This window comes from Heloderma suspectum, chromosome 4 (genome assembly GCF_057233095.1).
Source record: "Heloderma suspectum isolate Gila_16-S chromosome 4, 16-S_ref, whole genome shotgun sequence".
Taxonomy (NCBI): Eukaryota; Metazoa; Chordata; class Lepidosauria; order Squamata; family Helodermatidae; genus Heloderma; species Heloderma suspectum.
This window is the reverse complement of record NC_139461.1, coordinates 40,653,101-40,666,734: the sequence shown is the minus strand read 5'-3', so window position 1 is coordinate 40,666,734 and position 13,634 is coordinate 40,653,101. Positions and strand designations below refer to the sequence as shown.

Sequence of the window (13,634 nt, the reverse complement as noted above, 5' to 3'; positions counted from 1 at the left end):
AGCTATGATGCACACATGGATTTCCTGCACATCTAAGGATTTCTTTATTCGCTTCAGAGTTAATGTTGCTTCTGAATATGTTCATGGCAGCACTGATTAACTTTAGCAATAAGAAACAGGCAGAGAGAGGCAAAGGAACTTAGTGGAAGATAATGAACACCGTATATTGCTTCAAATGTTCCTATTGCCCACAAACTGTGAGGCCTTTAAAAATAGATCAGATCTTAACCAAGTCAGGAATCTAATTCTTAATCCTCAACAAAGCATTTTTAATTGATTCTTTAATCCTGCCTTTTGATCTTGAAGGATTCCCAAGTCAGTTTACATAAAATAATAAAATACAATTACTTCAGGCTGCTTCTCTTCTTCCTCCAACATAGCATTGTTCTGGAGTGGCATATACTCCCACCCCAATTCTCATTAGGTTGTTGTGGTTGTTCCTTTCATCTTTTATCACATCTCACACCCACAACTACTCTCAGTTGGGTGCTCTACACTGTTACCAAATGTCTTTATTCACATACATATATGTACTCAACAAACCCGGAATATAGGGAATGTTTGCAGATCATATGCTATGTGCCAACAAAATGAGGAAATTAGCTCACTGATAAAGATTACAAAATATCACAGCTTTATTTTACCATAAATGTTTACAGAAAGAAGGGCAGATTAGTATGTCAACCTCCCAGCACTATACTGGCAGGTTATTTCCATTAGCAGTAGCAGAGACAGAGAAAGGTGGAGTCAGGGAATTATGGTGGGGAGGGCACTAGGGAAATGACAAGGCAGAGTTTGGGAAGCTATATGAAACAGGAGTTTCCTCAAGTTTTACTAGCGTAGGGTAGACCATATGATGGTCAGAACAGGTAGATTTAGAGTAGGACTGTGTATTGCTTCAGCCTGAAACCCGAACTCTGAGCTGAAGTGGAGCGCTTCAGGCTACTTCCAAAGCAGAGGGAGCATGAAGCTGGTCAGGTTGGTCCAAAGTGCTTCGGAGCGATCCAGAAACCCAGCTGCACTGCTGCTACCTCTGCCCAGCTCCTTACCTGGGCCCTCAGGACACGCACCAGCAGCCGTCTTCTTGTTCCAGGGAGTCTCCATTTTTGGTGACTCCCTGTATTTCCGGAAATAGATCCTGCACAAATGGCACAGGATCTATTTCTGGAAATACAGAAAGTCGCCGTTTTTAAAATGGTGATGTTCTGGAACAAGAAGATGGCTGCCAGTGCTCATCCCAAAGGCCCAGGAGCTGGCAGTGGCAGCAGCAGTGACAACAGCTCCCTGGAACAAGAAGATGGCTGCCAGCATGTGTTCTGAGGGCCCAGGTAAGGAGCTGGGGGCTCACGTGGCACGGGGGCCATCTGAATCCCGCTTCAGCTCCAGAGGCTGAAACGGGTTGGAGGCCTCCTGAATCAGCCGGAAGCAAATCAGGCTTGCCTCGGAAGCCCTGATACGGCCTCTGAGGTGGATCGCAGGGTCCCTGCACAGACCTAATTTAGAGTCAGTTTAGGAGAAAGAAGAAGAAATAGTCAAAGTGGGTATATTTACCTTGTTTCAGAATAAGGGAAATGAAAAGGACCTCACTTTGGTCATGGGTACCTGGAAATTCACAAAGGGCACAAGCTACCCACACATCACAAATTTTGATCACAGATTCAAAATGGGGTAATCTCTCTAGCTATCTGGACAACTTGGTGCAACAAGTTATCCAGAAACAGCTTAGAAGGCTTATAGATCCAACACTGGTTGGACACCTTAACCAAAGGCAATGATGGGGAGACTGAACAGCTGGTTAAAATGTTAATAGGGACCCCAGAAGTAAACCCAATCCAGTTTTAAAAATGGACTTTGGAATGGGAAGTCTAAAATGAGGTCTCTCTAGAAATTTGCAGCATGGGGAGAGGCAAAGGAACTTAGGGGAAGATGGCAAGGAAGGGAAGCTAAGGGTGTCCTAGGCAGAAGGACTGAGCTTGTAATATTAGACAAAGTGCTAGGGTTATGCCAATAAAATGCAAAACACCAACTACACATGACACCCTCCTTGTTGTTATGGTCCTGAAAAGGTGATGGCATTTGTATATGTTTAAGTGTTCTACTTTTTAGAGATTGTACAAAAGAAAACATTTAGAGACTTTATAAATTTGGTTGCCAAAGCTATTGAATTATGTACCATTGCCAATGCAATTTGCTTGGCAAATTGGAAGCTAAAATCTACTTTTTATTTGCTAAATATTTTTGTAAGTTGTGTGAGTGAAGCCACCATCTAAATGAAAATGTGTGAGAGAAGGTATTGGAATGTCCTAAACATCTGAACTTTCATAGTGTTCACTGATTGATCCTAAAACAGTTCAAGTTAGATGTGACTAAGGCTTATTGAAACCTATGGATTAGTTGGTCATGACTAATTTTAGTTGGATTGGGGCTATCTTGTATCCAAACAAAGTATGATGGATTGATTAAGCTAGTTTATCTTCCTTTTATCTTTAAGAATCACGGCCTTTATCAGTTCCAGTAAAAGCCATGCGGAGCTCGTCTGAAAGCTGCAGCAAAAGTCCTGAGGAAAGAATGAAAGAATTTATTGGAGTAGTGTGGAATTCAGTTAAGCGTCTTACACTTCAGGTAAGATGTAATGGGAGAAAAAAGGAATATATTACAGTACTTAATACTTCCTAGGAATCTCAGCTTATTTTGAAACTCCTATAAAATAAGCTTTCGGGTTTTATTTATCTAGGGAATGACGAAGCCAAACATAAATGCCAAGTCCCTTCAGTTTAAATGAGAAGAGAGTTAAGCATAGTCTTTGCATTCTCTAGTGTTTGAGGTTACATGCAATATGGCTGTGAGTTTTCCACAATGCCTTTTTTGTGTATACCTTACAGGACATCTCAGGGTCATTTGCCCAGAATAGTGCTGCTTGTAAAAACTCCCATCATTCAAATATCCATTTAGTCATAGATCGCATCTTATCCTCTGATATAAAGAAACAAAAAAGCTGATTTCTTATTGTGGGAACCAAGCAACAACATTACTATTCTGGTATACTACAGGCTTTTGCTTGATTGTAATCCCCCTTCACCTGTATTTGAAAAAAATCTAAAACATAAATTTATCGCTACTACAGACTCCCTTGGTTATCCAGATATTTCTTGAACTGGGTGATTTGGACATCTCGGTCAGAAATACCTATCCTTTCAGCAGGGATTTTTGCCAGATGATAACTTTACGAATCAGTCTTGAACAGTCATGTCAGCTTAATTAGCCAAGATATTAACAAGCCTTTTGCCCATGCTGTTATCCCCTTAATTCCTTCATTCACAATGTGCTAATTAATGAGTCTCCCATTTTGTCCGAACTCAGAAACTGTGGTTACCAGCTTAGGAACAAGCAAGGATATTGAACAACAACAACAAATATTCTGGTGTTTTCTCAGGCTGATAACTGTAATTTCTCAGCTCAGACAAAAAGGGAAACGATAGTTAATGGGTGTCTTTCTAGTTTGAGTGTTCAGACTGTGAAGGAAGGAGCAAAGGTGCTGTGTGTGCAGGCAAAAGCCTAATTCAGATCTTGGTTTATTAAGTCAAGATATGATCGTCTTACCGTAGCCTATATTTTTTCTGCCAGGGATGGTAGTCAGGATGACTTCCTGAATCTGCAGCATTAGGTCCATTTATTTAAATTTATCAGTAACAATGTCTTCCTCCTTGAGGCTAGTCAAAATATAAAGCTGGCCCTTTTTAACTACTGGGTGGGTTTGCATGATTACAGAAGGAAAATAAGCCATGGTGGCTTATTTTCCCTCCCCATGTATGCCGGTTGCAAGCCTCCTAATTAGCATAATTACCCTCCTATTGGTTGTCATGACGTCTGAAACTGGCGAAGGTGGGTAGCTGGGGTGGATTACAAACCACCCTGCAACCCTAGAACAAACCTTGGGCTTCAGGGTGGTTTATAAACCACTCCAGCCATCCACCTTCGCTGTGTTCAGATGTCATGACGGTACATGCAGGAAGGGAAAATAAGCCACTGTCGCTTATTTTCACTCTGTGATCATGCGAACCCAGTCACTGTTAGCAAATTGGTAGCCAGCCTTAGGAATTCATGTTTCCTCCTCACAGCCCCTGCCCTCATCCACAAATTCCCCCTGTCCCTTAACTGCATGGGTGTTATCCATGGTTAAGGCTAACTAAGGTTTTCTTTCAATCTAGATCTGAAACCCATTATATTTTTTTCTGATTTAATAGTGTAATAGCATTCTCAGAGTTTCATTATCAGTTATGAAATACAGAACTACAAACCTGAACATATTTAAAAGCTTGCCTAATGTATTGGCCCCAGGAGCGTAGCCAAGTCATTTACAGTGTTAGAGGGGCCTAGAGATCCATAATGCTTGCTTAAGTTCATTATTGGTGCAATTCCCTTGCTAGTAAGCCTCTGAGCATGTGCAGATGAATCAAAAGGCCAATAACAGCCTTCTCAGAACATTCCTTGCTAACGAGGAGAATGTCTTATCACTGATGTGCCTGAGAAGCAGAGTTTGTTTACCTTAAAGCTATAGGTGGCTGTGCTTGAGAACCAAGTGCTGTTAGTTTATGCTGGGAATGACAGCTAGGGGTGCTTGCTGTTGCTATGCTGCCTCATGGCTAACATGTATTGTATAAAACCCATTTGACCCAATGGCTCGCAGTTCAGAGAAGTTGTCTAATCCAACCATTGGGTATACCTGTGTGCTGTAAGTTACCCAGTAAAGTACTGCTTGTAAGTAAACCTTTGAATCTGATGTATCACTATCTTGGCACCTCTAACCTAAGAGTTCAGTGCCCACTGCAGGGGCCATACACCTTCCCATTGTAGTCAGGTGGGACTTATGTGGGTCTCATATAAAGTTCTGGGAATGTGGCCTTGATTCTAGAATTTGCTTTGGCAGCTGAGTTTAGTGATTTACAAGACATAGATTTTATAGGATAACAAATTTAGATTGGGAAAAGTCCTTAGTTGTTAATAGATAAATCAGAACTTCTGCGTAACTTGAACCCATGAAAGGATTGTTATTTCACTTGATGTTAGTATAAGTATATGTGTTTAGAACAAAAACACCTGGAAAGTTTATTTTGGATCCAAGGCTAGCGTTTGCTTATCCTTGGCCAGTTTTTGCTCATGAGAGTGTTCTGCATGACAACTTAGTGAACTGAACTTTCTTTACGCTCTTATGATGTCAGTGAAAAAATGCTTCACACTTAACTGTAAAAATGGGTTTTTTTCTGTAGTTGTTGAAGGTTTCAGTGTAAGTCTTGCAGAATGTCTCTTGGCAATGACAGTGTGGGGGAGGGAAGTATTCACTTTTTGTGTGTTCCTGGTACTAATAGTTACTAAAGTCATGAAGAAACATAAACACAATTATTTTTAATTGGTTATTAATGCCTAGTTTCACTGAGAATAACAAGGGTTCCACATTTCAACCAAATGAGTTAACCATGAGTAATAGTATGTTGAATGCCAACCAAATAAGTTTACATTTTTACTAATACGCTTCAGATAAATATGCTATTCTCAGAATGTTCCTTAAGTACTTTAAAAGCTGAATCCTTGACAACTTGAAAATATTTGAGCAGTATTCTTAAATCCCTACAATTTGTATTGAATCACATTTTAGAATCAAAATAAATTTTATAGTTGAAATTATGATGATGGTGATGTTGGCACAGTATGAAAGACAGCTAACATCAAATGAAAAGGTGGCACAATTGTCCAGGTACTCTAGTCGGCTGTTCTATTCACCATCCTACTCACAACAAATTAGGTTCCCTCGCTTATTTCCTTCTTTTACTAGGATTCCGTTTCCTACTCATGACTCTCAATTCCCACTCATGACTCTTCTAATATAAAGTCCAAATCCATGAACTGGGCCTGATAAGCAACTTGGATCCAGTATAATGTTTCCCAAGGTACATTCCCTTTTCCTTTGTAGGCATGTATAGGATCGCTATAGAAAGGAAATATATATGCACAAGATGTGTCCTTGTCATTTGCTCTTTGCTTCATCCTTTGGCCCTATTATTTCCTTCTGCCTTGCATCCCTCCATACTTACCCAGTGCCTTCCTTACTTGCTTTGATCTCCTAGCTTTTAATCACCTTGGGTGAACTCTCTGTGTTGTTGGAAGAGAAATAGTAACCCATCCTAGGTTTATTTCGTTGAGAACCCCTATTTTTACCAGAGACCCTCCCTTCCTCACCTTGAAGTGAGCAAAACACATGGAGCCTGTATTTTCCCCTGAGTACACAAGGCCTGTCTAGTGACAGGAGAAACAGAAATATCTTCGAGTTCACACCCCTCTTCCCTCCAGTTTCCTGTCTTGAGAAGTGTTAAGCTATATACTTGAGGCTGACACTAGGCAGCCTGATCGGAGGCCTTGCCTCCCCTAGTCAATATTTCCCTCCTCACCTGAGGGAGGTAAAATGGAGTTGGGCAAATTTGTGTTTTTGTCTCTGATTGAACATCAAGAAGAGGCCCCTGCATCTGGGAAACATGATGCTGATATTATGTAATTTTGTCTAAAAATAGGATTATTTAGCATTATTTACTTTCTTTACTACCTCTTATTTCCCCCACTCTCTCATTGATTTTAAATAGACATTCATGATTTGAGCCCTAGGATTAACTAGAGCCCATGCTTAGCCTATGGTTCTGTGTACTAGAGCTGTGTTTGGATCACACTGTATGCTTAGAAGGTGAGGTAAATGGGAATAACAGGATTGGGTCTTGGCTGGTGGCAGCCAGTGGGCTTGCTAACAGTTATTTTCCTACTCTCAGGTAAATACCCATGAAGTTCTGAGGTTATCCTATTTGTAACTAAAAATTATTGAAACGTGTTCAAGACTGGTCTGCCTTGCAAGGCAGGATAACAGGGGAAACAGCTTTCCATCACAGGAGCATATTAGGATGAGCTTCCCAGAGAGGCTTGCCTGGCGCCTACATTGTGCTCTTTCCGGCGCTAGTGTCATGCCCCCCTCAGACTCCTCCGAGGATGAAGGGGAAGAGCAGGCTTCAGACCCTTGGGAAGGGACCAGCATAGAAAGAGCCCGAGCCCCCTATGGAGGTTCCAGGCCCAGTTGCAGGCCCACTTTTTCACTCTAGCTGGCTGAAGAAACAAACTGTTGGCTCCTGCCTACGGTCAGCAGCTAGCGGCAATAAATCACCAGCTGATAACAGGGCTGTAAACCTGTCCAAGGCTGGGAAGTGAAAAAGCGACTTGTAGCAAGGGATGTTTTACCCGGGCAGTGAGTCCAAAGCATCAAGGCAAAGAGAAGTCCATTATCCAATCTGGGGTCCAAAACACACAGGGAAACACAAGAGGAAACACGAGCACAGCAGTGCACAAGGTCCGAGGCTGAGAACCGGCATGTAACACAACGTTGTTTCTTCAGCCGCCTAGCCCTAGCCTGCCAACCCCTTTTAATGGCCACGACTTGAGGCAGCTGTATCTAATCAGTCCTCCTGCCTCTGAGAGCCTCTCTGTCTTAAATGGACAGAGGCTTGCCTATGCTGCTCCCAGACATGCAGCTGCCTTCGTTCTGCAGAGGTCAGTGGCATTTCACCCTCCGAATCCTCTGGGGAGACTGCAACACGGCCTGGAACCTCCATAGGGGGTGAGGGGACTCGGGCTCCTTCTGTGCTGGTCCCTTCCCCTGGGTCTGAAGCCTGCTCTTCCCCTTCATCCTCGGAGGAGTCCAAGGGGGGCATGACAGCCAGGTGAAGACTTTTTTTTATTTTCCAGGGCATTTTAGATGTTTAGCTCTGTTGTTTTAATTTTGTCACTGTATTTTAAATCTTTGCATTGCTGCTAGGTTTTATCTTGGTCTTTGCTTTTATTTTTTACTGTAGTCTTAAACTTTTAAACTTCTGTAATGTATCATATGTAGTATTTTATGGTTTTAATTGTTGTGACCCACCCAGAGAGCTTCAGTTATTGGGCGGTATGGAAATGTAATCAATCAATCAATCAATCTGTTTACTCTCATAAAACCCATCCATCTGCTGGTGGCTCCTAACTGGTTTAGGGTGGCCAGATGTCCTCTTTTCTCCTGGACCACCTAGTATTTTAAGGACAGCCTGGGAAAGCATGTGGATTCAGTATGCCCAATACTAGACAAAAGGTAAGGTGACTGCTCATCTTTTTTGAAACATAACGGGCAGCCAGAGGCAAGTTGCAGCAGCTGAGCTGCCCCACGTGTGGTATGAATGGAAATGTAAAATTCCTTTGTGCAGGAAGGGAAGGGAAGTAGCATGGTTTGCATTTCCTTTACAGAACAGTTGTACTGTCAGGTGTAGCCCAAGTGCTGAGGGCCCTATGGTGTTGGAGCCAGATTCTGATTCAGAATTAGATCAGGATGATTCCCAGTCCAGTTGTGGGAAGCCCGAGGCCTAAGAGCTCAGCTCTCCCTAGCTTCCATCTGATTGCAGGTCAAAGGAGAGCGATACTCCCTTTCAGCCATAGCTGCAAGATTTGCCCTTGAATGAGGCCCCTAATTTACAGCATGGGATTGTGAGAACCAAGCAGGAGGAAGATTCCACAGGGAGTGTCTACCCAGTTAAGGCATCAATTAAAAGGGGCAGAACAGAGACACCGTCTTAGACGTGGTACTTGTTTACTGGCTAGATTCCCCTATCAGGATAGATTGTCAGAAGGGGAGCTTTAGCAGCCCCTCCCCTGTATTTAAGTCGATGCAGAGGCCGAAGAGCCGTTGGTGGGAACAATATCTTAATTGCCTGGAAAACTTTCTTGCCTGGAGCAAAACGTATGGACGCATAACGCACACATGGACTACGTATATCTAAAAACCATTTTTTAAACAATCAGCCAAAGACAGTCCAAGACGTAACTAAAATTCATTATATGCTGCCAAATACCTGGGAGAAGAGGGCAGTTTTTACCTGGTGCCAAAAAGATGACAGTGTTGGCACCAGGCGGGCCTCATAGGGGAGATCATTCCATAATTGGCGGGCCACGACCAAGAAGGCCCTCTCTCTTGTTGCCGCCCTCCAAGCCTCCCTTGGAGGAGGCACCCAGAGGAAGGTCTTGGATGCTGAGTGTAGTGTATGGGTCAGTTCATGCCAAGAGAGGCACACCATCAGATGTTGTGGTCCTGGGTCATGTAAGGCTTTATAGGTCAAAACCAGCACTTTGAATTGAGCTTGGAAACATAGGGCAGCCAGATCTATTATACCAGATCAAGACTCTCTCGGTCCTATAAACATCATATGGAGAATATAATGCTGCCCTCCTTTAGAGATTTGGTTTGCTGAGATGGTTACCTAATTCGCATGATTAAATAACTCATGGTTTGTTAACCATGGATTGTGTGTGAGCATGTGGGAGTGAGCGAGCATACTGGTTCCCGCCTGCTTGCCCGCTTCCACTTTCAGTTAAGAAGGTTAACTCTGGGTTGTTTAACCCCTAAACCCAGAGTTTCCAGGTTTGCATGTCATGAAACAACCCAGGGAGGGGTTGTTAATTTAATGCGGAAGTGGTGAGTGGGCGGGAAGCAGCTCACTCACTGCTGCACGCCTCTACCAATTCCTGGATTAAACAACCCAGGAATTGGCCAGGTCATTATAAATGAAATGCTTTGAAAAAGGGCCGTATGAATACTAAGTAGTAAATACTATCATTTTAATACTATATCAATTTTTATCCTAATAAGAAACCGAAACTTAAAACTGAATTTTAAGTTCAGTGTTGAAGTTATATAACAGGGATATTATAGTTTCTTACTAAAGAGTAGTTTTATTAGTGTGGAGATCAGCACACTTTTGAGGGTTATACATGTTATCAAGAACACAAAATAAATATCAAATGTTTTACTTACATTTTCTGAATTGGGAATTTGCTATCCTTCATTGGCCTGCTATTAGGGAGTGTTACATAGCAAGCCCAGGCCTTAACGTAATCAAAATAGGAGGTGATTCTATTTCAAGAATTTGTAATAATTCCTTGTCTTTAACACACAAATATGTTCAGTATTGGCAAAAGAACACGTTGCTACCAAAACTGAAATATGATCCTTGAAACAGCAAGGATGTTGCCATGGAAAAATGAAGTAACACTAAGTGCAGCTGTGATGCATTAATGAATAGGATATTTTTTTAAAAGATCATTTGTGTTTGGTGTGGCTCAGAGGGTCCCAGCCAGATGGTTTCCATGAACAGGATCTGACCCCCAGCTTGAGGACTTCTTACTGGCAGATTACTTCATTTTCTTTCCCTTGGATTGTCAGAGCCTTACATTAATGTAAGATTTACTGCTGCAGATTTATATTCAGTTATATAAATCAGTCACATTTCACATTAAATTCATAATTTTAGACATACAGTTTAATAGTTATTTTTAAAGTGTAAAAAGATTTATTTGATAGCTTTAATATAAGCTATTGATGTAACCTTAATAGTACAGGAATTTTAAGATATTTGGATTATACGTATTTTAAAACACTGTTCCTAATGATCAGATGATCTGTGACACATTCTTATTATTTAATCCAGCAATTAATAGTTTTTTTAGAAGTGCTCTTCCTCTCTCTTAGTGTAATTTTTAGTAATATGCCAAAGGGCATATTCTTCTCTGTATGTGTAGAGGCGTGTGTGCATGCTGATACAGAGGCATGCAAGTGAGGTTAGTTGATGTTTGTAGACATAACATTTGTCCAGATGTGAGCGCAACAGGTGTGTTTCAAGATCTTATACATGCATGCACTTATAGGACTGCAAATGCAAACTGATTCATTTTCAGATAGTAAATCTGGATTTACTGTAGACTTTGTGTAGAGAAATTGGTTTTTGGAGTGGGGTATGCGTTTCCATTGTGTTGAAATTCCGTATTGTCATAGTAAGAACTTACGTATCCACAAGTAAAGTAACTCTTATTTTCACTGCCATACCTTATGAAATGACATATCAAACACCTGGTTGAAAAGCTGCCGATGCGTGAAAGGCATGGTCAACTTCTGAAGAGTGCAGAGGTATATTTTTTGCATACTTGTCCTGTAAGGCCTTGAGTTGTCTTTAGGTAAGAGAAAGGGAGACATTTCCTTGATATGGGTCTGAGAACATCAAGCAATAAGCCTAGAATTAACAACAAAACAAGAGGGGAAGGCAATACAAAAACAGTGTACAACCTGTGAACCTAAAACTACTCCATAATCTGTCCAGTCAAGCACCCTAGCAACAGACAAATGCCAGTGTGTGCATCTAGCTGCTCATGGCAGCACATGGAGCAGAATTGGCATGGGGAATGAAACGCAGCTGAACAATATGCAAGGACTAGCAATCCAGTGCTTGCCTCGCTTGGTGAAGTAAACAGAACAAAAGGGCATGCAACACTCTGAGTTGCCAAGCTCAGGTAGCAGCACCTCAGGGAGGCCAGATTGAAAGCATCCTCTCTCTTCTCCCTGTCCCATTGAATGGCCAACAGGAAAATTCCTGCTGATCTTTAATCACCCCTTAGCCATCCTTAAACCGCAATGTAGCCAGCATAGGAGGTATCCCAATATGTCTCCATCATCTCCTGTTCCCCTGTGGTGACACTGTTGCCTATATAATGGTGAAAAGGAGAAAAACACAGCATGTGCAGATCTATACATCACGATTTGTAGATTTTTTGTGTTATTTATTTATTTATATATACGCGCATGTGCGCACGCGCACACACACATATATCTATCTATCTATATATACACACACACACACACACGCACACACACATACCGCTCCACATCAGAAGATTTTGGATCAGTGAATAACATGACAAAAGAATAAAACAACAGGTTAAAAAGAGTTAAAACATTTTTTAAAAAGACAAACCCCAACAAAGTGGAATTTAACAAACCATGGCTGGTCATGCAAGGAAGGCCTCTTGGAATAACAACGTCTTCAGGAGGCACCAGAAAGAACACAATGTTGGTGCCTGCCTGACTTCTAAAGGCAGGGAATTCCAAAGGAAGGGGGCCACCACACTGAAGGCTCTTTTCCTGGTGGACTCCAACCAGGCCATAGGTCCATGCGGAACCACCAGGAACATGCCCTCTGATGACCTCAATGACCGGGCAGGTTGGTAAGGAAGGAGGCGCTCTCTCAGGTATCCTGTTCCCAAGTTATTTAGGGCTTTGCACAATAGTACTAATACCTTAAACCTGGCCCAGTACTGAATAGGCAGCCAGTGCAGTTCCCTCAGCGAAGAAGTTACACGCTGAAAAGGGGCAGCTCCCAACAACAGCCGAACTGCTGCATTCTGCACTAGCTCCAGCTTCCGGACCAGCCTTGAGGGCAGCCCCACATAGAGCGCATTGCAGTAATCCAGTCTTGGGGTTACTAATGCCTGTACCACCGTGGTCAAGCTATCCCTGTCCAGGAGAGGCCGTAGCTGATGAACCAGCCGAAGCTAGTAAAAGGCACTCCGAGCCGCCGCGACCACTTGGGCCTCCAGCGACAATGATGGATCTAGGAGTACCCCCCAGACTACGGACCTGAACTTTCAGAGGGAGTGCAACCCCATCCAAAACAGTCAGTGAGCCTATCTCCCAGATCCGGGAACCACTCACCCACAGGGCTTCCATCTTGCCAGGATTCAGCTTCAGTTTATTGGCCCTCATCCAGCCCATTGCTGAGTCTAGGCATCTATTCAGACTTGCACAGTCTCTCCTGATTCAGATGTCACAGGGAGATAGAGCTGCATGTCATCAGCATACTGATGGCATTTAGCTCGAAATCCCCTAATGACCTCTCCCAGCGGCTTCATATAGATGTTAAACAACACTGGGGTCAAGATGGTACCATGCGGCACCCCATAGCTCACTTGCCAAGGGGCCGAGGAATAGTCACCCAGTGTTACTCTCTGAAATCAGCCCTGTAGGTAGGACCGGAACCACTGTAGCACAGTGCCTCCGATACCCATCCCACAGAGTCGATCCAGGAGGATACCATGGTTGATGGTATCAAAAGCTGATGAGAAATCAAGCAGAATTAACAGGGTTGCACTCCCCCTGTCCCGCTCTCGATAAAGGTCACCCATTAGGGTGACCAAGGCTGATTCAGTCCTGTAACCAGGACGAAACCCAGATTGAAATAGGTCTAGATAATCAGTATCTTCCAAGAGTGCCTGCAATTGGTCCGCCATGACCCTCTCAGGTACCTTCCCTAGAAAAGGGGTATTTACGACTGGGCAGTAGTTGTCTAATAACTTTGGGTACAGAGTGAGCTTCTTCAGGAGTGGCCACACTACTGCCTCCTTAAGGACAGCAGGGACCACCCCTTCCTGTAGGGAAGCATTTATCACTCCCTGGACCCACCCAGTCATACGCCCTTGGCTAGTTTTTATTACCCAGGAGGGACAGGGATCAAGAGGGCACGTGGTCGGTTGCATTATTGCAAGCATCTTGTCCACATCATAAGGCCATAACAACTGGAACTGATCCCACAAAATTGGGCAGATGGTGGTATCAGACACCTCGGCTGGTACTGCACTAACAACAGCATCAAGGTCGCTGTGGAGACAAGCGATTTTGTCCTCAAAGTGCGATGCAAAAGGTCACAGCGGGTCCTTGACGGGGCCAGGGCCCCATTTACTGGGGAAGATGTTAA

General features: G+C 43.0%; 1 protein-coding gene across 13 annotated transcripts in view; it reads left to right on the top strand.

The window, feature by feature from the left end:
• The window catches only part of VPS13B (vacuolar protein sorting 13 homolog B), a 623,510-nt gene that overhangs the window by 265,049 nt on the left and 344,827 nt on the right, over positions 1-13,634 (top strand). For all 13 annotated transcript variants that reach the window (XM_084849024.1, XM_084849023.1, XM_084849026.1 and 10 more), the window contains one exon: positions 2,492-2,622. In XM_084849024.1, coding sequence (XP_084705150.1) covers positions 2,492-2,622 — 131 coding nt within the window. The remainder of the gene's footprint in view (positions 1-2,491; positions 2,623-13,634) is intronic.